General features: G+C 39.7%; 4 protein-coding genes across 4 annotated transcripts; 2 read left to right on the forward strand and 2 right to left on the reverse strand.

Moving 5' to 3' along the window:
* Positions 1–178: 178 nt before the first annotated feature.
* PCOAH_00050510 (Uncharacterized protein) lies at positions 179–694 on the reverse strand (the record flags this gene model as incomplete). The annotated part of the gene is made up of 1 exon (XM_020061833.1): positions 179–694. The coding sequence occupies one exon, from the start codon at positions 692–694 to the stop codon at positions 179–181; it is 516 nt and encodes a 171-aa protein (XP_019917106.1).
* A 2051-nt stretch (positions 695–2745) lies between these two features.
* PCOAH_00050520 (DNA-repair helicase) lies at positions 2746–6081 on the forward strand (the record flags this gene model as incomplete). Its single annotated transcript, XM_020061834.1, has 1 exon — positions 2746–6081. One exon carries the CDS (start codon positions 2746–2748, stop codon positions 6079–6081), a length of 3336 nt encoding a protein of 1111 aa, XP_019917206.1.
* Positions 6082–9449: 3368 nt separating this feature from the next.
* Positions 9450–10490, reverse strand: PCOAH_00050530 (Uncharacterized protein; the record flags this gene model as incomplete). The annotated part of the gene is made up of 4 exons (XM_020061835.1): positions 9450–9494; positions 9608–9719; positions 9842–10007; positions 10196–10490. The coding sequence occupies 4 exons, from the start codon at positions 10488–10490 to the stop codon at positions 9450–9452; spliced, it is 618 nt and encodes a 205-aa protein (XP_019917310.1).
* A 7634-nt stretch (positions 10491–18124) lies between these two features.
* On the forward strand, positions 18125–22648 carry PCOAH_00050540 (Transcription factor with AP2 domain(S); the record flags this gene model as incomplete). Its single annotated transcript, XM_020061836.1, has 1 exon — positions 18125–22648. One exon carries the CDS (start codon positions 18125–18127, stop codon positions 22646–22648), a length of 4524 nt encoding a protein of 1507 aa, XP_019917327.1.
* Positions 22649–24502: the final 1854 nt, after the last annotated feature.

Below are 24502 nucleotides of genomic sequence, written 5' to 3' on the forward strand. Positions count from 1 at the left end.
ACGCTATATGAACGCATTACGCAGACAGTATTATGATAATACTTTTTACGCGGCGCGCTGGCCATTTTTGCACACATAAAAATAAAACATTGGGTGAAAAATAAACGAAAAATACCAATCTCAGTTGATGCATCAACCGAATGGTGAAGCAAACCGAATTGTTGTCCAATCAATGTTTTCACTTTTTTTTTTTCAAAATTTTGTGAATAATGTCTGAAGACAACTTGTATATTTTGTTCTTCGCCTTTTTGTCGCACTTCCTCATTTTTGAAATGTCTTTAATAACGGTCATATTTCCGACCTTCAATTCCCCCTCCAACTTTTTAGCTTTTTTCTGTTCCCTTTTTATTTTATTTTTTTTTCTGCGTTCGCTAATTTCTTCGAGCATATCATTCTCCATATTTTTTCCCGCCTTGATCAATCGCTTCAAATGCGTATTCTTGTGATCTTTTTTCTTTGTGCTTAGGTTATTTTTCTTTATCGTCTTGATGGTACTGTTTTTGTTTTTTATATTTAAATAAACAACGTTCCTTTGAATCATTTTGTTAATTTCTTTTTGTAATTCGTCATTGTTGGAGAAGATGTTGTCGTTATTCTCTTGGGGGGTACTGTCCATGTTGGCGCTTCCATGATTATTACTTTTTTCTTCCTCCGTAGTTTGATTCATTAGAATATCTTTTTCGCCTTCGCTCATTTTTACTTTCTGCTGCCTGACGTACCGTTGTGGCGCTTTCTTTTTTATTCCTTTTCTCCTCTTCCCTTTAGTTAGCTTGGAAAAGTAGTAAAAAGTCCCTTTCTTGATGATTTAAAATTGGATCATGTTTCTTCTGCCCATTTGGCGACATGGAAGAGGCGCGGTTTTTATGGGAAAAAAGAAAAAGGACATTACATACAGGTTTGCAGCCAAAGGGAGGTAGGCAAATTAAAAAAAAGAAAAAAAATGAAGCGTAGAAATGGGCCGCAAATATACGTAAACTTATACGTAGAAAAAAAAAAAAAAATTTTTCTTTATTTCTTGCCCTTGAACATGCAAAATAAGAATTTAAAGAACAAACGTTTCCATTATTTGGGAACAGTCTCTTTTCGTTTGCATAAATTTGGGCTCTTGAAGAATTTGATTTTTTTTTCTGTGCGTTCCTTTCCTGATAGCAATTTTTTAAAGGCTTCTATTATGGTGCATACAATGCAAACCGTCCCAGGGGGACCACATCGGGGAAAATCCTTTCTCATTTGTGTACATTTTTTTTTTTTTTTACAATTTTTCCATTTTTTATGTTTTACTTTTCCCAACAAGAATAGGGTTTATAAGAGTGGGATGCCTCATTCCGGGATTTAAGCACAACACATTTTTTCCCCATCTTGTAATGAACACCATGCAGCTTTTAAAGTTTTCTTTTAACTAATTACTTATATATGTATACATATTTATGCTGGTGCACACAAGCAAAATTTTGCTTTTGTGAGAAGGCGCCTGTCAACGAATAAGTTCCTGTGTGGGTGCTAAAACATATGAAGAGTTGGCACCCGCGATTTGCTACATATTCATGTGACCAATTGATTACCATTGCTTTGTACTTCTCTCTGCAAAATTCAATGTGGCGTTTCGTGCTTGTATAAGTGTGCATTTTTGCTGCCGCGCGGACTGCTACCACCTTTTTTGAAGGAACGTGAGGAACACACCGGGAATTTTCTCCATTTGAATGCCCGTGCGGTGTGCTCTCCATCTTTTAAGAAACAAACAACTGGCCCCCCTCTGTTACATACATTTTTAAGCTTCCATTTGAGCGTATAAAGCGGTCATATGCGAGACATAAAATTTGCATGATTTTTAAAAGGCCCACCTTTTTTTTGTACCCATGTTGAGTATGTCTGGTAGACCATTTTAAAAAGAAAAAATTATTTTAAAATAATTTAAAACTATTTGAAATTATTCCATTTGTATATCCACTTGTGTACTCATTTGTGTTCCCTTTTGTATGTTATCCCCGTGGGTACTGCTAAAATTTTTTATTTTCCCCACGGGGATAATTTCCTGGCGCGTTTTTTTTTTTTTTTTTTTTGCGTATATTTTGGCTAGGTGTAAAAAGGGAGCATCCCGAGAAAGTCCACGTAAATGAGTTTTCATGCATAGGATGATCACTCATGTAGGACGCCCTCGCCAGTCACGTGAACAAAGGTTGAACGTGGCTTCTGAATGAGAAGCGAAGGAATACAAGGTGGAAGACACATAATATCGTACATTTTAAAAAGAAACGGAAATTTTTTTCATTTTTTCGTGCACGGGAAAAGGGCGTGAAAAGATGTCCTCCGAGTTAATCACCAAGGGTTCTCTCATTTTCGTTTGAGCGGAAGGGGAGAGAGGAAATGCGTCACGAAAAAAAAAAAGAAAAAAAAAAAAGAAGAAGAAGAATTACAAGCAGTATTCGAAGCATAAGAAATGCGTACCTTTGTGATCTTCCGCTGAGACGGGCGATTCGAATTTTTTTTTTTTTTTTAAGATAGCTCCGCGTAATTATAGGACAATTTTTTCCTCAAAGTTTGAAGAGATTCATAACTGAATTTTGAAGCAACATTGTATCGTCCGAATTGGTTTTATCCATTTGGAACATCGTAAAGGTTTTTGAGTTCGCTCCGAGCGGGTGAGTAGGAGCATACGTTCCAACATAATTGCTTCCTCGGCGCGGCAGTTTTTCGCTTGTGGAAGTTGAACTGTTGGGGTGTTCAATTGAACGCGTGAGAAACTCCATGGAGGGTAAAATCCACAAGAGGTACAAAGTGGTGAAGAACGAAGATGTGAACCACCGGTACACTATCAACGACGTAGAGGTGTATTTCCCCTACGAGCTGTACGACTGCCAGTATAATTACATGTTGAGCGTTTTGAATGCACTGAAGAAGAAGGAAAATGCGATTTTGGAGTCTCCAACTGGGACGGGAAAGACGCTGTGTCTGCTGTGTGCAAGTATTAGCTATTTGGTAGACGTGCTGGAGAAGAAGGGAGCTTTCTCGGAAAATATAAACATTACAGAAAATAAAAAGAACATATCATTCGATTTTAAGGAGTTTGAAAATAGTAAAGGTAGCCCAGCGAAAGCTGCTCCGGCAAGTGATTTCCCCAAGATAATTTACGCTTCCAGAACCCACAGTCAGTTGAAGCAAGTCATAAAGGAGTTAAAAAATGTGTACTTTATTAAGAACAATGAAAAGTACAAACTACTGACAACCATTTTGGGTTCCAGAGACCAGCTGTGTGTTCACAACATTAACTACAATTATAAGGGAACCATGTTGAATAATATGTGTAAGAGGGCGAGGAAGAATGGAGAGTGCATGTACCACAATGGGTTGAAGTACCTATACAAGTTAAAACATTTATTTACAATCCCCATGGATGTCGAAACGCTCAGTGAGATAGGAAAGGGGAACTCCGTAGGGCAGAACATTCATTTTTGCCCATTTTACGCCACGAGGGAAATTCAGAACGAATGCCACGTGATACTTCTTCCATATAACTACCTGTTCGAAGAAAGCACAAGGAAAATCCTCAAGTTGAACTTAGAAAATAGCATCATTATAATTGACGAAGGGCACAATATAGAAACTGTTGCAGAAGAAGCGGTGTCGTTCAAAATTAAGGACTCCGATTTGAACCTCTTTCTGGATGGCATCAAGGCTACGCTAACGGTGCTAGACAAAGTGAAGGATGTAGATAAAGAAATGAAAGAAAGAATCAGTGTAGATGAACTGTTCATACTGAATAGAAGCATCACAGCGTTGATCTCCTGGCTGGACAATGAGAGGTTGGAAATAAGTGGAAAAAATAAAATTAAAGAAAAACATAAGACCTATGAAGGGAAGCAAATTTTTGATATTTTTGAAAAAAACAACATAAATATAACAAAGGATAATTTTGAAAAATTCCACACTTTGCTTTCATCCATGGTGGAGTTACTAAATAGATATGTTAACGACTTTAAGATCACCCTTATGGATATGAAAAATATCAACAAGTACATTTCTACCATTGATACAATTCGGAAATCGTTAAGCATCCTCTTTAGCGATGTTGTGAGAAATTGCATTGAATACTTCCAATTGTTCATTAATGAAGAAAAGGTGCCCTACACTGAATGTACTGATGTGAACAAAGTGTATGATAACATGAAAAAATTTACAAAAAGTAAAACAAAAATTGGGTATGATAAGTACAACTACACCATGAGCAAGAATATATCACTTTTGTGCTTTTCCGCTACTGCTAGTTTATGTGGAATTTTAAAAGAAAAGGTCAATTCGATTATTGTAACGTCTGGGACGTTGTCCCCAATTGAACCGTTCTCCAAGCAACTGAGTGGGAATTATTTCTCGTTCAAACATATCCTTGAAAATGACCACGTGATAAAATCTCATCAACTATTCGTTGGCTGCATGACGCATTATAACAATCAAATTTTGCTCTCCACATATGAAAATAGGAGCAATGACAATTACATCCAAGCGTTGGGGAACTGCATTTTCGACCTGATTATTTGCATCCCATATGGAGTGTTAATTTTCTTTTCGTCGTACAGTTCTATGACCGAAACGGTAAATGCTTGGAAAAAATTTAAAATCTTCGAAAAAATAAATTCCTACAAAACGATTTTCGTGGAACCAAATAAAGCAGCCGAATTGAAGGACATCCTACAACAGTACGAAAATCTTATCAAGAAGAAAAGAAAAGGAGCCATTCTTATGGGTGTCTGCAGAGGAAAAATCTCCGAAGGAATAGACTTCAAGGATGACTGCTGTAGGGGAGTCATTATTTGTGGTCTGCCATATGGAAATGTGTATGACAGTAAAATTATTTTCAAGAAGGAATTTCTCGACAATTTTAAGTATGAATTTTCTCCAAATGATATGACCGGTGGGGCTAATGGAGGGGGTGCCCTATCCAACAACACCACATTGTCGAACATTTCCAAGGGGAACAAATGGTACAATGAAGAAGCAATGCGGTCGATCAACCAGTCCATAGGAAGAGTGATTCGACACAAAAATGACTACGGGTCTATTTTCTTTTTAGATTCCAGATTTTCCAACAACCAGAGGATTAAGGAAATCTCCAAATGGGTTAGGACCCACTTTCGCATATATAGAGATATTGAACAGATACAAAGTGACATAGACAAATTTTTTGAGCTCTTTAAGGGAATACAACAGAACAATCTGGACATAAGCGCAAGTGTAAGTGGGGGGGAGAATACCAAGGGGGAGTGGGATAGCAGCAGCGCTACTGGAAATGCAAATAGTAATAACAAACAAATCGGAAAGAATTTTCAAGACTGTTATATCAAAAGCAGTAACAACAAGACCAACAGGAATAAGCACTCCATGACCCAGAACAAGTTTGTCTTTAACCCCATTAAGAAGATGAAAAACCAACCCAAAATACTTAGCATGATACAGAATATAACCAAAGGGAAAAAAGAGGAAAAGAGCATTTTGGTCGATGATAACAAAGACCTTAACATTTTTAAAAGTGGTGAAGAGGTAGGTGAGGAGAAGACTGGCGGAACTAAGCTCAACAGCACCAAGTTGGATAACGCCAAGTCGCTCATATCATCTTTTAGGGAAATCCTATCGAAAGATATTTACGATCAGGTTTTCAATCTCATCAAGGATACCAAGCGGATGAGCGGCGAGAATAAGTACGAGTTGATGATTAGAAAAATTTTGGAGCTAGTTGTTCAGAATTTTGTTCAGGAGAGGAAGGAAGCCTCACAAGGGGGGAAAGTTGCAAATGGATCCGCTCACCAGGGCGAAGGTGGCAAGGATGGCAAGGAGGACTCCCGCAAAAATACAAAAGATACATACACCCACTCAAGTGCAACACAACACTTCAACGATGTAATGACCTCCCAACAGTTGAAGGTCGTGTGGGGTATGCTGATTAACCTCATTAACAATTTTTTTCCAGTTCAAGAAAAGGAAAAGTGTTTTCTTGTCCTTCAGAAGAGGTTTAAGGAGAGGACCACGGACTTTGACGAGTTGGAGAAGTATGTGTACAATTATAGGCTGGAAAAAATTGAGATGATTTAGGTAGGGGAATGCGCGGTGAGGTGTAGCATATATGTGTCTTTTTTTTTTTTTTTTTTTTTTTTTTTTTGTCCCTTCTTTTATTTTTTCTTGTTTTTCCTTCTTTCCTTTTTCTTGTATGAACACTTCGGATGCATACCCCTTACGAAAACAGCTAACTAGCAGGCCACATTGTTGTCCTTACACCCTGAAACACCTAAATACCAGGACACATTGTTGTCCTTATACCCTTAAATAGCTATATACCAGGGCACATTGTTCTCATTACACCCCTAAAAAAGCTAAATACCAGGCTACATTCTAGTTCTTATACCCTAAGACAGCTAAAAACACCAGGCCATATTGTTGTATCCACACCCTGAAACAATGATTCTTATACCGCAACCCTAAGGTCTAAAACCTAATCCCTAAAATGCTGAACGTTAAACCCTGAACACTGAACTCTAAACCCTGAAGCCCGACGACACTGAACCGTAAACCCTAAAACTTGAACCCTAAATCTTAAAAACTGAACCCTGAACCCTGAACCCTGAGCGCTGAACACTAAACTCTAAAAGCCTGAACCATAAACCCTTCCTTCCTTAGACCCGCTCCTTCCTCCTACTAAACCCCTCTTTCTTCCTCCTCCCTTAGATACTCCCTTCCATCCTACCACAACCATAACAACCTTCCTTCCACCTACCACCTCCTTTCTTTCCTTTCAGTACGGTTTTCTATTTTCTTGGTTCTGTAACCATTTCGGAAACAACAGTAGAGGAAGGAACGCAAGAAATAAAAAATCCAATGGACGCCATCACTTTGATTCTGTAACAGATTATTCAACAAGGGACACATTCACAATGGACTCATCGGAAACAAGTTCCATGTTTGATTCTAATACGGTACGCTCTGTCCCATATACTGCAACACGCAGCAGAGGAAGGACGAATACTGGAAAACAAAGGCAAAGGCAACAACATCAACCACAAAGAAAGGGAAACATACATTATCATGCCATGTAGAACAACGTACACACATCATTAAATGGTGAGGCTTTCCCTTCCCCCTTATTTAATTTTGCATGGGATGGTAAGCTACATTTTTCGTTGTTGGTTTATTACTCCTTTGAGGAGATGGTTTTGGTGGTGGGCGTGGTCGCGGTCGTCGTCCACTATTATATATGGTAGATTCGTCCATAGAACCTACGGTTAAAGAACTGCCCATGGTTGAACTTCCTATTGTGGAATTCATTTCTGTTGAATATGTTGCTGAAGTTAGATCAAAGTCGCTTCCAAGTGTTGTTCTTTTTTTTCTTGCTTTCCTTCCACCTCCGTTGCTTTTAATTTTGTTACTGATCCAAGAAGGTAGAAGATTGTACTTCGATAAGAAGGAGAAACGAAGGAAGGAAGGGGAAGGAAATATATATAGCATATACACATATATATGCTATATAAGTATATATATATATATTACATATACACTTATTTATATATGTGTATATGTATACATATATATACTACATATATATAGTTATATACATTGTGGTAATTCCAGTTGTATGTACTTACTTTATATAGAAAGAAAACAAATGCTGGTAATCCTATGGTGGTAATTACACCCGATATGGCAACGGGGGTAGCATTAGAGGAGGATGATATACTATCTTCAGGTAGTGATTTGCATTGCAGATCTTTCAGTTCCAGCAATTTCTCACCACATTTCTCTTTATTTTCGTCCTTATTAAACCACGTACAAAATGGATCACCATTTGTTTTACCTCCCCCCCCCGTTGTGCAATAATCATTCACTTTTGCACATGCTGTTTTAATGTTATCTATATAAGAATTATATTTCTCATCACAGGAAGATTCACTGTCCTGTCCTTTATAACTTTTGAGAGTTTCATAGTTGTACATGTAGTGGAGTATTTCCTTCTTCTCTTTTAGCCATTGCCAAGAGACACTGTGCTTTTGAACATCACATCCATCTATAAGAAGTATCATCCCAATGGCTTCGTACACTTTGTTTATAATGTCGTTCAATGAATTTGTATACTGCGACCCAGATATGATTTCTTTTACCATATAATACAGTAAGTCACACCGTTCCCCATACAATACATCGCCATCCGACACATCGGACGCATAACACCAAGCTTGCGTAATTTTTTTAGCACAATCCTCAATTTCCCGATATGAACCTAATTGTGTTTTCACGTAGCCCACACTTCCCCCTACCTGGCTGTCCCTGCTGCATCTAAGTCCATATTCCTCAGCATTGTCAAATATTTTCCCTGACTGCAAGGTCTTCAGTAGTTGCTCCTATAAATTCAATGTGTAAAGTGAAATATATGTATGTGTGTTCCCCTACGCCCCCTTTTTTACTCCTAACTTTACTGTTCCATAAGCATAATATTGTATATAAGCAATATTTGTATTTCTACTTCGATTACAGGGTACAAACCATATCTGCTTTGTCCCCGCTTACTACCATGGTTTATGTACATGCTTCTTTGTATGTGTATAATAAAATTTATGGTCATGATTTTTCCAGCACATTCGCACAAAGTGCATATGTAGAAATATTCGCTCCGTTCCCTATGATAATTATGAATAAGTGTATGTTAAAATTTTCCTTTCCTTTCCATTCCTCCCTTTTTTTCTTTTTTTTTTTTTTTTGCGCAACTCCCCCGTTGTACAATCGTAAGGTCTGTCACTAGCCAGTGGCCTACCTCCCTAATGAATGTCCTGTGTGTCTTGTGCCGCCTGTTATCTAGGCGCCATTCAAATGGTTACCACATGTCATATACCTTTTCGTGGTCATTCCCATGGAGCGCCCGCAATTGGAGTAGCCTTTCGTGTGCTTCACCCCAGCCAGTCTGACTTATCCCGTCTGTCTTAATAATTCCTTTTTTTCTGTGTCCAAACGGAAACTTTTTTTTTTTTTAATTTTTTCAACGGAAGAATTGTAAGATGTTTCGATGTCTTTTTTTCCCCAACTTATTTCGCGGCACAACGAAGGAAACCCCTTTGGAAAAAAAAAAAAAATGACGATGACGGGACGCTGTTCGCAATATTTTCGTTTAAGAAAATTAAAAAAAAAGTTATCCCCATGCTGAGAAGGTTGGCATGTTGTATGTTTTTTTAAAAAAAAGGAAAAAGGAAAACGAAAAAATGGGTACATGCGCATATATACACGTAGCCGTTTCAAATGCCTCGAGAGGGCCCCCTCCACGAGGGAAGACTTAAAAATGTCATTCAAATGTAGTGACTCATTTTTTTCTCAGTAAAGATTTATGAGTTGTCCATTTAAAGGAGCTGCACATGTTCCGAATTATAGTGTGTAGATCTTCAAGGCGATTGAAAAGAATTATGTTTAGCTCTGATAACCCGCTAGGGGATGTAGTTTACCGCTTCCTCTCCACTACTGTACTTGTGCTGCAAAGTGGGGGTGCAAATTGGGGGGTGAAAATAGAAACAAGCTAAAAGGGGAGCGCAAATGCACATAAATATGCATATGTATAAAGGCGCACTTATTCGTGTCTACTCACCAGGCGATTTTCCATGTGCTCTTTGAATCTGCTGTATACATATTTTATTAAAACTACAAAGGCGAAAAACACCAGGGAAGCGCAAAAGGTTATGAGGAATATCTTCAATAGGCTAGCGTGGGGAAAAAAGGGGGTAGAGAATTCCAAGTGATGTGTCCATTTAGTTAGGTGCATCTGCACATGCACATATATAGGCACATGTGTCCAATTGCCGTGGTTCACTCAGACACCTACCCGTGCGTTGAGCTCATATTCTTTAAAGGTTCTACATTGGCGTTGTCGGTGGTTAGGGGGGAGCCAACTTGGTGCCTCCTCTCAGATGAGTAACTTTGGAGGCCTCCACTTGGGCTGTTGTTGGGGTAGTCGTCCCTCAGGCTGTTGGTAATTCTTCGTAGGATGTCTGCAAAGGGGGAAGAGGAAAAAATAAACTGGACGGTTGAGCAGCCAAGTATATGAAAAGGTGAAATGACGCGCTCTGTTTATTCACCGCAGGACAAGCTCTGCTGCCAAAATTTTAATCATTAGGAGGAAAAAAAAAGGAAGAGCTAATTTATGAATTATTTTTTTTTTTTTTTTTTCAAATTTTACCTTCTCTATTCTCTTCATATTTTAGGACAAACTTTTTAGTCTCCACTTGTTTTAGGTTTTCTTGGGTTTCCAATTCAGTATCGTCCAAATTTTTCAGATGGATAAAACTTCCCAAATTGCACGCACTCCCCAGGTCATTCATATATGTCCATCTCTTCGCCTTTCTTCCCAGCTTGGACAATCCCTCCAAACAACCCACATTTCTCACGCCTTTAATTCCCCCCCGGTTCTTTAGCCTTCCCAAGTGTGCGAAATTTTCGGGGGGGATAAAGGCTGTCACTTCTGTCGTATCCATGAATTTCCTTTTCACAGCCGAGGGGGAAAATGCCGAATGAGTAAAATTTACGTGTGGCCTTTTTTTCTGAAAAATTAGTCCTGTGTGGGTGAAGGGGTGTGTACACATTCGTGACGGCACACCAGCGGATGCATAATCCAAAGAAAAATTAAAAAGGGTGATGCGGTGTTGTAGCAATGAGACGACACGATGGTGTAGCGATAAGACAATGCGGTAGGAATGTATAGCGGAAATACACACAACATCCGCAAAGCGAAACAAAAAATTGAACAAAAGGGAAGTGATCTTTTCGGGGGTTCAAAAAATTGTAATTTTTTTTCCATCCTTTTTTTTTCAACTTTCGCAAACATATTTGACGAGCCGAACGGAGGAACAAAATGGAATGGCGAAAAAGAAAAAAAAATTAAAAAAAAATTAAGGGCAAATTAAGAGCAGTTTCTGATGGCTCATAATGAGAATAATTCTTCAGCACAAGTTGCATTTGCGTCATACTGGTGTAGAAGTTATAAAAAGCGATCCACTTCAAAAAGGAAAAAGAAATAAAAGTCAAATGAGCGAGTAGACGGATAAAGCGGTAAGAGGATAAACACAATAGACAAATGGGAAAGCTACAAATGGGACAACTAACTGGCAACCACGAAAAAGAAGAAGACAGTTCTTTCCCCACTTCTTTTTTTGTTTCTCACTTTTTTTACTTGTCACTTTTTTTACTTTTCATTTTTTTTTTTTTATTCTCAAGCACCGCCATTCGCGCGTGGACACATTTTTGCAAACTTGAAAAATAAGGGGATGCCATTTTTTGCCTGATTTCTTCTTCAGGTCTACACACCATGAACGGAAACATGGTAAGCGGATTTATCCTCCATGCACCCAAGCGGGCTTCGGAATAGAGAAGAAAAGGAAGATTATGCTTTTACGAACAAGTCGGTTACATAATTCGGCACGCTCGTGGGCACATGCACGCTTGGGGAATTTTTTTGCAACAATTTGGATCAATTTTGAGGTATTTTTTGCCAAGCAGGGGGCAACATTTCACGCCACGAAATGTTAAAAAAATCGCCTTTTTTCTCCCCCCTTTTTATGCATCAAAAATATGAATGGCTCAAACAGACCAACGAAAGGGGGCCCCATAAAATACCCCCAAAATTGGACATCCCCCCCAGGGTACCGCACCGAATAAAATTTTTTGAAATACGAGGGGTTAACAAATAGGAGGACTAACAAAATGACTGTGTGGACAAATCGGATTAGTAAAAGACTGTTTCGTCACTTCATTTGCTTGCAGATCTTTTTTTTTTTTTTTTTTCCCTTTTTGAAAAATGGCTTTCCACAAATGACCTGAGGGGCGACGAACCTACTTTGCGACAGCGCTAAAAAAAGAAGAAAACGGACGGACGGAAGAACAGATGGGAAAAGCGATGATTATTAAAGAAGAAGGAGCATCATTTTGCACATACTCATGTGGGGAACCAATCGGGTGGATACCACTATACCTTTTCAAAACCGCCATGAATTTTGCACCTCCAATTTTTGTGTTACGAAGGGCGGGATATTAGTTTCTGTCGGAGTTCCCCCTTTTTCGCGCGCTGCAAAATGTTATGTATCATTTTGAATTATATTAAGGTAAATAGGAGCCTTTGCGCCAGCAAGATTTTTGGCCATACGGCTTTGCGAAGGAGCAATTTGCTGTTGTTTCATTAGGGGGGCTGAAAATAATTACATGCAAAGGTAAAAGCAAATCTGCATGCAAAGCTACATACAAAGGTGCATGCAAAGGAGAGTGCACATTTTGCGTTAGTAGAAGAACTATACCTACTCCTAAAATTATCGATCGCAATTTGCGCAAATCAATATTTGTCGCGCAATGGGACATCACCAATAAGAAGAGAAAACGGTGGCAACACCGGGATGTAGGAAAATGATATTTGAGGGGTGTGCATGTAGCGAAGCTCCTTTGTAAAATAAAAAAAAAAATACAAATACGCACACGGAGCGGTGTGTTCTGTTCCTAATAAAAATAAAAGAGAAGCACCTACCCCCGGCATTTCTCTCTTTTTGCACACACCCCAGGTGAACCTTCCTTCGGTTTTAGCCCTATTACCTTTGGCTAACATGATAATTGGTGATCGTCAGCGGATTTTTTTTCTTTTTTCGTGGGTGTCTGTGCGACATGTATGCTATTCCACGTGCGTGCAGGCACTCACTGGCACTGTGCATTGCCGCAGCACATTGCCAGAGTGCATTACCAATACGCACTGTGCAAATAATTAGGAAGATACACACGGTGCACTAATTTCCACTTGTGGCGCTGTGCCTCTTGACTCCATCCAGGGGGATGCATGTGTAAAGCCTGCATACGCATCGCCAATTTTCAATTACAAGCCATTCATTATAGTTCGACTCGCCGAAATTTATTCGCTGCGCAGTAGCATGTTTCTACATTCTTAGGAGATTTTCTTCTTCGAGCCCTTTTCAAAATATTTATGTGAAAAGGAGAGCGCCAGTTGTGTGTGTTGGGGTGTCATTTATTCTTTTAAGGCTGTTTTTTTTTTTTTTTTTTTTTTTTTACTATTTTCCACTGCGCATAATAATAGAATGATTATTCGTATGACGGACGCAAATTTGTTAATTTAGATACCCATACGTAAATACACACCCAGTGTGAATGTTACCAAGTGTGCAAAAGAGTCCACGTAAAGATACACACATGGCACATGTGCCTGTGGAAATGCATCAGTGACAAAGGTCAGTCGAAGTGACTGCTCCTTTCTACTTTATTTTGACTTTCCGTTTGTTTGCTCATTTACACACCTGCACATTTGAATAACTGCTCATCTGTCTGTATATCCCTTTGTGCCTTTACACGATTTGTACCTACCCAAGTGGTAGTTCCCCCTGGCATGCCTTATCAGGCGCACTCATAACACTACATTACACTACACTACACGTGGAAGTGCATCCATTCGTCATTAGAGTGAATTGCGTCCCTTTGCCCATTGGACGCCCCTTAATTTTGTTGCCGCTTCACTCTTACCTTTATGAAGTGTGTTTATGTCTGCCCGCATTTATTCTTTTGTTTTCCTTTCCATTTGCTCTGTTTTGGACGATTTCATCCCTTTCGTCGTACGTTCTGATACCACACCCTGATTTACGGGTAGGCCCTTTCTCACGCAAAACTCACTCTCGGGAAATTAGCCTGTTCCCACATTCCCTTTACACCACATAGGATAATTCGTTAGTACAGTAACAATTACACAGTGTGTTTGGAGCAGTGGGCCGCGTGATGAATACGGCTTCTTTAGCATTTCAATACATAGAAATAACTATACGAGGAAGGAGGGTAAAACACCCCATCCCGTTTGTAGCCTTTCCATTTTTGCAACTCGAACGTAAGCACTGCCAAGTTGTGTGACATACGAACGTATGGAAATCATTGCGATTGTTACGTTCCACAGCGGCAATACGTTTTCGACATTTTGTACGTCTGTTTTTTTGTGTGTGTGCTCCTTCACGTATATTGGGAAGAACTATCTTCAAACCGGAGGAGCTACCCCCCACACGTGCGCAACGCATACATATTTAAGGAAGTTACAAAAGGTACATATACACGTGCCGAGGGCGTAAGGTAAAATAATTAACCTGTGTGAATAGATGTACCTATGTGCAAATGCATGTACCCACAAGTGCAACGCGCCTTGAGTGTATATACACCGTATGTCAAAAGTACACATGTATTAGCACTTCTCTGCTGATTTACACATGTGAAGATTCTTTCATTTGTTTTCGCCACCGTCGGGATCCACTCAAACGGGACTCCTAAGTGAGCGCAAGGAGAGACCTATCTAAATTGTTGGCTCAAGAAAATACAACTCCCTTTTCCGCGAGTTGTAATGAAAATGCGTTTGGCAGTTATTTCAAAAATGCATTCGTGAGGATATATTTTTTTTTTTTTATCCCATTATACGTACATATATGAACGAATAATTAGTATATGCCTTTTTTTTTTCCTCCCATTTGGTGTACTTTTTTTTTTTTTTTTTGGTGCATACGAAAGGTGTTCCTTGGCTTAATCAACAAAATCGCTTTTCACATTTTAAGGCAAAATTTCCCGCAACCCGTACCATGTGTACGTATCTATACATATGTATAGAAGCGAAATTTCCGTTTACTGCACACATGCGACTATCTGCGGCGTTATAGACTGCACTGTACCCGCAAATTAGTATATGTGTACGCGAAAAAAAAAAAAAAAAAGCGTACAAGGACGTAAAAGGAGCACCACGTACGGGCAAACAAATGTTTGCACAAATGCACACATTTATGATCTATGAATATATATATGTATATTTTTTTTTTTTTTTTTTGACCTAGTCGCGCTTTATATGAATCGTGTGTTCTACCACTCTACTGCCCGTTTTGTTTTGGGTCCCTTTTATGCGCACCTTTTAAAAAGCTACTTGAAGGGCAATTTTTTTTTAGTTCTGAAATTTCACCCGTAGAAATTAAGCGCGGCGGAAAATATATAATTGCTCTCCTGTACAACAGAAGGGATATCCTGTGCAGCTGAGTAAGTATGCCATGCACATGTTATGCCCATGTGGTTGCATAGGCAAATGTGTTAGCACTTACATTCTTCCGACGTTAGGGATAGCAATTTTCTCCATCTGCGAAACTTCACACCTGCTGGTACGTATAGGCGTAGGTGTATACAGCGGTGGATATTCACACACAAATTGCGTCACTTTCGCGTCAACTAAGAGAATACACGGAAAAGAGAAACTACCCGAGTGAAGTTTATTTACATCTGCCTTTTTCTGAAAATTTCTCCTAACCAGTAGGAAGTTTTTCCGTCATGTAGCACCTAACTTCTCACACCTGCATCCATTTTTTTTTTTTTTTTTTTTTTACTTCTACTCTACCATTTTATGTTAAAAGAGTGTACTTAAGAATTCGAGCCATTTTGTTATTATATAAATTGTTGCATTTGCGCAAATTGATTTATACAATGAGAAAGTTGTATTGTAGTTTACGTGATTTTCTTTTTTTTTTTTTAACCAAATTTATTGTAATATTTATGTGTGCATGTATGTATGTACGTCCTGCAAGACTTACAACTAACAACTGCAGTGACCAATTCATCCGCACATGCACTTTACGGGGGAGTTACATACTAATGAGCATGAGTGAGGAGGCATAAATTAACTTGTGTGACTTGCACGCATGTGTATGTGTGTGGTGCATGGGCGGAAGAGCGCTTACCCATTCGTACATACGTATTCCCGTGCAACCCGACCTCGTTACACCATTAAGACGAATGAAGTCTACACTCACGCTGTTGATTATGAAAGACGCATAACTGCCCACATCTATACACATTCTGTGGTAGCAGGGATACATATATGTGTTGCTTTTTTTCGATGTGTACATAAGAATTGTCATCCCTTTTCCGCCCCTGTGTGTAACACAGTGATACATGCACTTTTTACAAATAAAAAAAAAAAAGAGAGTAACAAAATTGTAATTACGAAAGGGGGTGGTGACAGAACTGTGGTAGCGGATTCATAGTAACCGAACTGCCTCTGCCCATCCCTGAATGAACCAACTGGTGGTGTATGCCACATTGGACGTACTGTGCAAACGATTTGAAAACTTATTCTGTTGTTTTTTCGTGCACAATTATTTATGCCCCTGTAGAGAACTGCTCCTGCGGCCACCACCACTGGTCCAGCTGCTACTCTTACGTAGAACATACACAGAGTATGCATGCATCACGCGGTATGATGAGTTAACTACGTTCATCGAAGCATGCAACACTCTCGCCCTTTTCTTATTTTCCGCGTGAAGTTTGCCTGTACAAATTGGCAGCAATTTTAGCAGCTTTTTTTGTGGCCTTTATTGAGTCCTTTTTTGTGTACTTCTTTGAGTATTTTTTTTAAAGTTTTTTTCCTACCAATAGATACACATAGGTGGTACCCCCTACTTATGGTACACCTATTTTAGGCAACATTTATTTTAATATCCACATGTTTATATTTTGCTACGTAAACATACCTCTCCGTACGCATACATTTGTTCATTGTGTAGATTAAACGCTTTACCCGTTGCCAATTTGTTTTGACCTAAAGGGCGTAGTTACCGTTTAACTACCCGTGAACGAACAACTAATTAAAAAAAAAAAAAGAATACAGAATGTAACGATAGCACAAAAAGGTTGTAAGGAAGAAAAAAAAATAATAATAATAGTAAAAAATTAGATATATAAGAATACATGTAAATATATTTATTTTAGTACATACGTGAATGTTTCCAGTGGGTGCCATTTACGGGTAACTAAAGGGAACAATTTTGCTTTATGCTCCCCTAGATGCGTGGGCTACAATAAAGCAGTAGCCATATTATATCTATACAACTTTGCTCAGATTCCTACGCAACATAAAGGACGTAGGGGTCATGCCAACGCGTTCGCCGTGACTCCTAAAAGGTAGGAATACATACATATGTGCTGTAAAAAAAATACGAAGCGAAGATTGCCAGTGGAAAATAACCACATAATGTGTTTCAAACACAAAACAGTGCCAAGAGGAGATACGCCCACCTGTGCCATGCTAAAGCGAGTATTATATTATTCACATATACATAACACGTACTAGGGCATTTTTACATGCGTAGTGGGCGTGTTAGGAGTGCTAGATTTATCACCGTATGTTTATTATACATCCAGAGGGTAGTGCCATATCCAGGTCTCGACAACAGAAAAAGAGGTGCAAAGGTAGCAAGAACTGTGTATCCGTGTTGCTGGGCAAAAAAACACAACGAGGGCGTTGTATATATGAAAATACATATATTAGTATATACGTGTACAAGTAAATAGGGACGTAGGTAACCGTGTATTGCCCGAAAAAAAAAAAAAAATTCCGTTGAGCAGTTAGCGGGCTGCCAGTGGGTACCTTAGAACCAAGATGGGGGAAAAAAAAAACACCCAAAATAGAGCAGTAGTATTAATAAAAAAAATATGAATAATAGAAATACATATGATAACAAAAAAAAAAAAAAAAAAAAATTAACAGTAATAAATGTAACATAGTAGTGTTACCTAGTATAACATTATGAGCAGCTCAATTCTGAGTGCGGAGTGAACACTCCAAGAATTAAAGAAAATCAATTCATTTGGTAGAACCCAAAATAATAGAACTTATAATTCTAGATCTTACTTTTCAGAATCTGAGTTTCTAGAACCTAAATTTTTAGAAAACAAATTTTTACAACCCATTTTTCTGTAACCAAATTTCTAGAACCCTTTTTTTTGTGTTGTAAAAAAAGGAAAAGGGCGAGGGAACACAGAGGCTGAAACTACCATTTGTGGTTGCAGCGGCGGTGTCATGTCCTTCCCATCCGTAGCACGTATGTGTATGTGTATATGGTACATGCTTAAGTACCAACGTGCATTTGAGTGGTGCATAACCTTGTGTATCGGTGCGGTGTGCATCTGTGCATACGTGCACCAAGTAAGCGTATACACCTGAACAACAACGCTGCACCCATTGGGCGATTCCCTCGGGAAGCCCTCCAGTTGGAACAGAACACACCAAAGAAGGGCAAGACGAAATCGGAAGATGAACCGGTGAATGCCCAAAATGGTGAACGCAGCAAGTAATCTAAGAAGTCTGTGTTTTGGAGCATTTAAAAGTTTTAACAAGAAATACGAGGAGGATAATAACGTGAGAGAGGCAGAGGAGGAAGACGAGGGAGGAGGAGAAGAGGCAGATGGAGATGGGGGAGGGTGTAAGGAAGGAATAGGTCATAGGGGGGAAGGTGTTTCTGAGGAATACTGTGCAGAGGAAGAAGAAATGGGGAACACGCACAACCACGCAATTGATATTGGAAGCAGTGTAGAAAAGAACACTAAAACGGATTATACGTTCGATGGTAACAATTGTGCAGACGGCAACGAGGAAGATGTTACACACAATGAGCACCCTTACCCCGAGGGTGAGGAGAAGTTTACACTTAATGTGAGTACCGGTGGGGTTAGTTCCAGTAGCACCACTGCAACTCCCCCCTGTGAAGTTAAAACTGATGAACCGAGTTACTGCACCAGTGGCAGCAACCAGCGGGAGCGAAGCTCCACTTTAGATGCCACCGTGTTTGGAGAGATAAATAAAGGGGCAAATATATTCATGGGGAACAGGAACAAGGAATGTCCCGTCAATAGTAACTTAAATGCAGATGTGAACCTTAACACAGATGCAGATATCGGTCTCCACCCGTTCAAAAATGCCAGTGTGTATAACGGTGCGAAGGTGTGTGATGATCCCAACATGTGGAGCAGCTTCAACGGGGGCAACAACATTGGCGCTGTAAACACAGCCAGCACGCTCAGCACCGATGTGTGTAATAACGCAAGCTACCTCTACTCGGGGGAAGTCCACGTCCGTAACGACGTTGTGCAGGACAGGAAGGTGGACAAGGGGACAGCGACGGTCACAATGGTGACAGATGTGGAGGAATTCCGGAAGGAAAACTACAGCACAGAGGAAGACAGGTACGATAAAAGTGAAAGCAAAATATATAATCGTCACACAGGTGAGAAAGTAATGCGAAAGAAAATAAGTGCACACACAGGAGTGAATGACGCTGCACTGACAGCCAGTTCAGCCAATGTAGAAAGGATACTAATGGATTATTACCGAGGAAAGATTAACTCTAAAAATTACGAAGAAAAGTTGTCAAATTCGTGTAGATTCTTCATTTACACATCGAATCCATACAACTACGATGTGAAGATGATTAAGGAGAATTGCCTAACCATATATCAGCTTCTATATAGAGAGAAAAAAAAGTGGTGCTCTATCTACATTTGCACAAATGATGGACCCATGTCAAATTTTAATTACCATTTATATAAAATTCTGTGCGGTAAGGAAGACATTTATATGTACTTTTTTTTGTTAAAGAAGTTTATATTTTCTTGTTATATATATTTCAATTTAGTAAGCATAAAGATTTTTTCTACCTTTAGCAACAAGGGGGAAAACATTATGCTTTACGACTTTACGCACATAATAAAGGGGAAGAATGCCTCCTTAGGTGAGTCTTCCGGTGAGTTTGGTGGTTCTTCCGACTGTGGTGGTGCTGAGCGAAAGCAGCAGTGGGATCAATTGTCACAGAAGTCGATACGTCAGTCGCCAGGGCAGTCCCCAAGACATGCTTCATCACAGTCTACACCACACCTGCCAACCGTGGTGGAGGCCGTTCGGGGGAGAAGCCTATCCCCCAGCGGAGGCACAAACCAACACCACGCCAACCCGTTCGGTGCCACCACGTGGGAAAACCAAGCGGAGGAATGCAACCGAGAAACGGAAACGCCTCCACAGAGAAACCGAAGCAGCAACATATACAACTTAAACAGCGAAAACAACCAAATTGAAGAAGAGGCCCAATTTCTAAATTTTCTATATGACCCATGCAAGCATTTATATGTTAACAAAGTGAATTCAAGTGACAATTATTTCCACCTTTTCAATAAGGAAGAATCGTCAGATATAAAAAAAAAACTGCAGCTTTTTATTAGTACCCATTCTCCTACCATGATTAATATTACCAAAAGGTGGAACTCCTTTTACCTTAACAAGAATAGAATTTCTTCCTTTGTTGAAAAATACAAAGACGTGAATTATTCTTCTGGAGATAACTTAAAGAAGAATGGCAAGGAGAGGTTTATAAGTGAATTTGTGGAAACGTTTTGTGTGATGATAGACGAGGTTAATCCACCCCGTCGTAGCAGAACCAACATGGTGGTTCGCCAACATAGTGAAGGAATGCATCTTCGCAGGGGAGGAACCTCCAGAAAAGCCCTCAGTTGGATGGCGAAGCATGGAAGAGGAAGACCATCCATAACAAAGAAGGAATATGAGGCGGGGAACACACGTTGGCCACACAAACTCAGGAGAGCATACACTACTGCAGATGAAGTTACGGATATGGGTGACAAAAACTGCAATCGTGATAGAAGCGGCAGTTATGGAGATCGCTTTGGAAGAAGCTTCGGGCACTTTGATGAAAAAGCCAGGAGTGTGTCCATGGGAGGGGGCACGCACCATTATACTACCGGTGGGAAGTTCGAATGGAGGGGTGAAACTGCAGAAGAGGGGAAGAACACCTCCAATGCAGAGGATCAACCTGAAGGAAATCCCCCTAGTGAGCACACCAACATGAAGGCGCCCCAAACGACAGACGGGGAAAGCAAGAAAACTCCCCCCTCCGTGGTGGAACCGAACAGGGTACCCAATTATAGTTCCTCTTCGCAATGGTACAAGGAAGGCATGGGCACTTCGGGGTGCACTGCGGAGGTTATTGCAAAGTTCCTGGGAAGTGTAAACATTAGAAGAAGTAGAATGCTGCTGCGTAAGGGTGGTGGAAGTAGTGGTAGTGACAGTGATGATAGTGTGGGTGCCAGGGAGAGTGACTCTAACCAGGATAGTTGTGACAGTGATGAGCAGAACACCGAGAGTGAGTCTGCCTACTACGGGGGGAAGAAATATAGCAACAATGGGGAAGGGGTAACCACGAACGGGGAGGACGGAGGCAAGCGCGGTAAAAAGCACCCCCGTAATCATATTTTTTTAAACAATTTAAACATACTGATAAAGGATTTGAATGAGCTATATGATTATTTGGAGAACTGCCGGTACGGGGGGGGGACGCGTGCCGATGGTGTGGGGGTGAATAATAGCTTCTTCATCAATGATCCCAAGGGGAGCTACCATAGTGCCTTCGGTAAGGGGGACAATGGAGGGGGCGAGCCCGAAGCAACAGACGAAGTGCATGATGCGAATCGGGTGCAACACGGAGAAGCAATGAATACAGAATATTTGAATAGGTTAAAATCGGGGAGGAACTTGTCCAACTTATACAGCATAGGGGCGTCATGCGTAGATGGTGGTACCTACAGCGATGCAGGGAACAGCGAAACGAGCAACGCATACGGAAGGGGGGAGGAGGATTTTTACAACGTGGATATTTCCTCAGTAGATTTGAAAAACTTCTGTTCTGTGTGCTCAGGAATACAATATGATAATTTTGAAAATCCTTTAAATGAAGGAAAAAATGGAAAATACAAAAGGTTAGAAGTTTTTATGAAAGAAAGTGATTTTTTCTGTAATTGTAATAATATTAATATTTTTCAAAATGAGAATGGGAACCCTAATGAGGACTTAAAATTTGGCTTCAATGGAGAAATGACTTCAGAAGAATATTACATGTTAAGAAAAAATGATATTGAAAAAATGAACAGGACTATAGACGAAATTATCTACATGAATCATCAGCAGGGCCTGGGGGGAAGCGCAGGTGAAGGCACAGACGGGGGGTTACCATACGAAAATGATGATTATGAGGAGGAAGACGATGATGAGGACGATGAAGCTGATGAGGATGACGACAGCGATGATGAGGATGATGAAGGAAGAACTAAAGTCGCCCTAAAGACTAGAAGGAAATCCACTAATGTTGGTGAAGGGGTGGGTATAACCACCGGCCCTGGAAGACGAAGAGGACGTGTGGCAAAAATGGAACTGAAAAGTAAATACATGGGAAGAGGAAAAAATAAAATGTGGGCCAATAACACTGCGGCGAAAGACTTAAGCAACAAAGCAGCAACGAATCGTGAGATAAGAAATATGAGAAAAAATAAATTTGGAAAATATCATCAACAGACGGAAAAAAAAAACAAAACTGTAAAGTCGTTGGCGTCTCCACAAAATTATGAAATAAAATCTGCAAGAGTTAAGAAACTAGAAAAGTTTACTAGTGTTGATCAGGAAAATCTGAGAGAAGTTTTTGGACCAACCGGTGTTTCTGGAGTCTATTTTGAAAAAAGCAGAAGCAGCTGGACAGCCCAGTATAAAGTTAGCGGTGGGAAAAGGAGAGCCAAAAGATTTTTGGTTACCAAAAATATGACTTACGAGGAAATTGAGAACGTCAAGCAGCAGTGCATTGCTTACAGGAAGCAAATGGAAAAGGAATACATTAAGGAATTCCTTAATGAGGATAAGAAGAAGACCCCGTCCAGTGTCACCAGCCCCAGCAGTGAGATTGGGCACGTGTCCGTTAAAAAGAACAAGCGGAGGAGGAAGATGAAGAGCTTTTACGACAGCTAACAGGGGGAGTGGGGCGAAAAAGAAGTTATTGTATAGTTTCTATTCTTGTATAGTTTCTTTTCCGCCTTTGTTTCCTCCCCGCTAAGCTCCCACCCCCGCGTATGGTGACTTTCGCTCACCATACATTGCTTTTTTTTATGTACTGAGGTTACCCTTTTTTAGCCATTTTTTACGGTATTTTTTTTTAATCCCCGCATAGTAGCAAGTGTCATTGTTTTTATTCATAACTTCCCCAATGTCCCATCCGCATGCCCAACATGCGTGGTACCTGAGGAGGTCTTCTTGTTACTTGCACGAGGGGAGAAAATTAACTTGGCGCCCGTAGAGGCCCCTGCATTTTTTTACGCTATAAATATGGTGAACACGTTTGTGGCACCGGCGAGGTAAAACAGTATAACGTTGGTAGGACGCACAGTGCTCCGATTGGGGAAATGCGTAAAAATTACAGAAAGACAAGGCACGAACGTGCAGAGTACGTCCAGGGAGAGCTGTTTATATACCGTTGGTCTGGTGTTCCCACCCAGAAAAAAGCGTCACTTCTTAAGTTGCGATGAGTAGCCCTTGTCTTACAACTCAGAGCTGCGTGTCCACCCCTCCAAACTGTTGCGACATTTGACTGGAACAACGGCGTATAAAGCACATATATATAGGCAACATTGTAGTGTTTTGTGGAAGTTTCTTTGATTTCTCTGTTTGATATTACTATGGTACAGACGTAGTGCATACATATATATGTTGTAATAAAAGCACTTATCATTTATCACTTATCGCTTGTCATTTTCTCTCTACATGTACACTCTTCTCTCCTTATATATAGAACTTCTTCATGAAAAAGATGGATGGGTCCACACACTTACGAATATATATTATGTATCCGTGCTTAAAGCAAGGAGAGACCGAAAAAAAAAAAAAAAAAGAAAAGAAAAAAGGAAAAAAAATAAATTGGAATAAATAAGAAAAAAGATAAAATCAGGTATCAAGGAAAAGAAAAAAAAATGGAAGAAATAAATTATATTTACAACAACTATATATATAACGGTTGAAAGAGAAAAAAAAAATTGGAACATCATAAAAAGAGATATATATATATTATGTATATATGGCTGTGTTCACTACTCCTAAAGAATAAACAATTTCGAGGTCGTTCCATAATGCAGAGTGGAAGACAAATTGCTCTGAAAACGCGTGATAAAACTCTTTAAAAGAAACAACCATAAATGAAGCATTAGGATGTATATACACAGATATGTGTGGACGTAAAACACATTCCGCAGTGCCTATGAATACTTTTGTGATTTTTCTTCTTTTTTTTTTCACACGGGAAAAAAAAAAAAGGTGAACGACAACACACATAAGCACACAAGCTTATTTTCACACGTCTTTTTTTTTTTTATTTACAGTGACAGTTGGGGCGGGGCCGATCAGGCTGCCGTGCCCGCCGAGTCACTGTAATTGTAAAGGTTATACAAGCCCCTCTATTGGTTATTCCATTGGCTTATCAATAATCAAAATTACTTAAAAGGGTAGGAAAAAGGCGTAAGGGAGTTAAAGAAAAAAAAAAAAAAAAAAAAAGGAAAATAAAAAACATAAGGATATTACCCCGTCTTTTTTTTTTTTTTTTTAAATGGGTGAGCTCCCCTCGGGCAGAGGCTCTGTTCTAATTATATAGCATCAAAACACAGAAATGTGTGTATAACTCCGCTACTTGCCAGTCTCCTGTTTCTCTCTCTTTCATGTTATTTAACTTCCGTTTGTATGTTTACTCATTGGAGTATGGGCACTATTCGAAGATACTCCAAAGTGATATGCGTGTAGTTACTATGCGTAATATATTATATTAGCCCCTGGCTTCCT

Source organism: Plasmodium coatneyi, chromosome 13, assembly GCF_001680005.1.
Source record: "Plasmodium coatneyi strain Hackeri chromosome 13, complete sequence".
NCBI classification, from domain to species: Eukaryota; Apicomplexa; class Aconoidasida; order Haemosporida; family Plasmodiidae; genus Plasmodium; species Plasmodium coatneyi.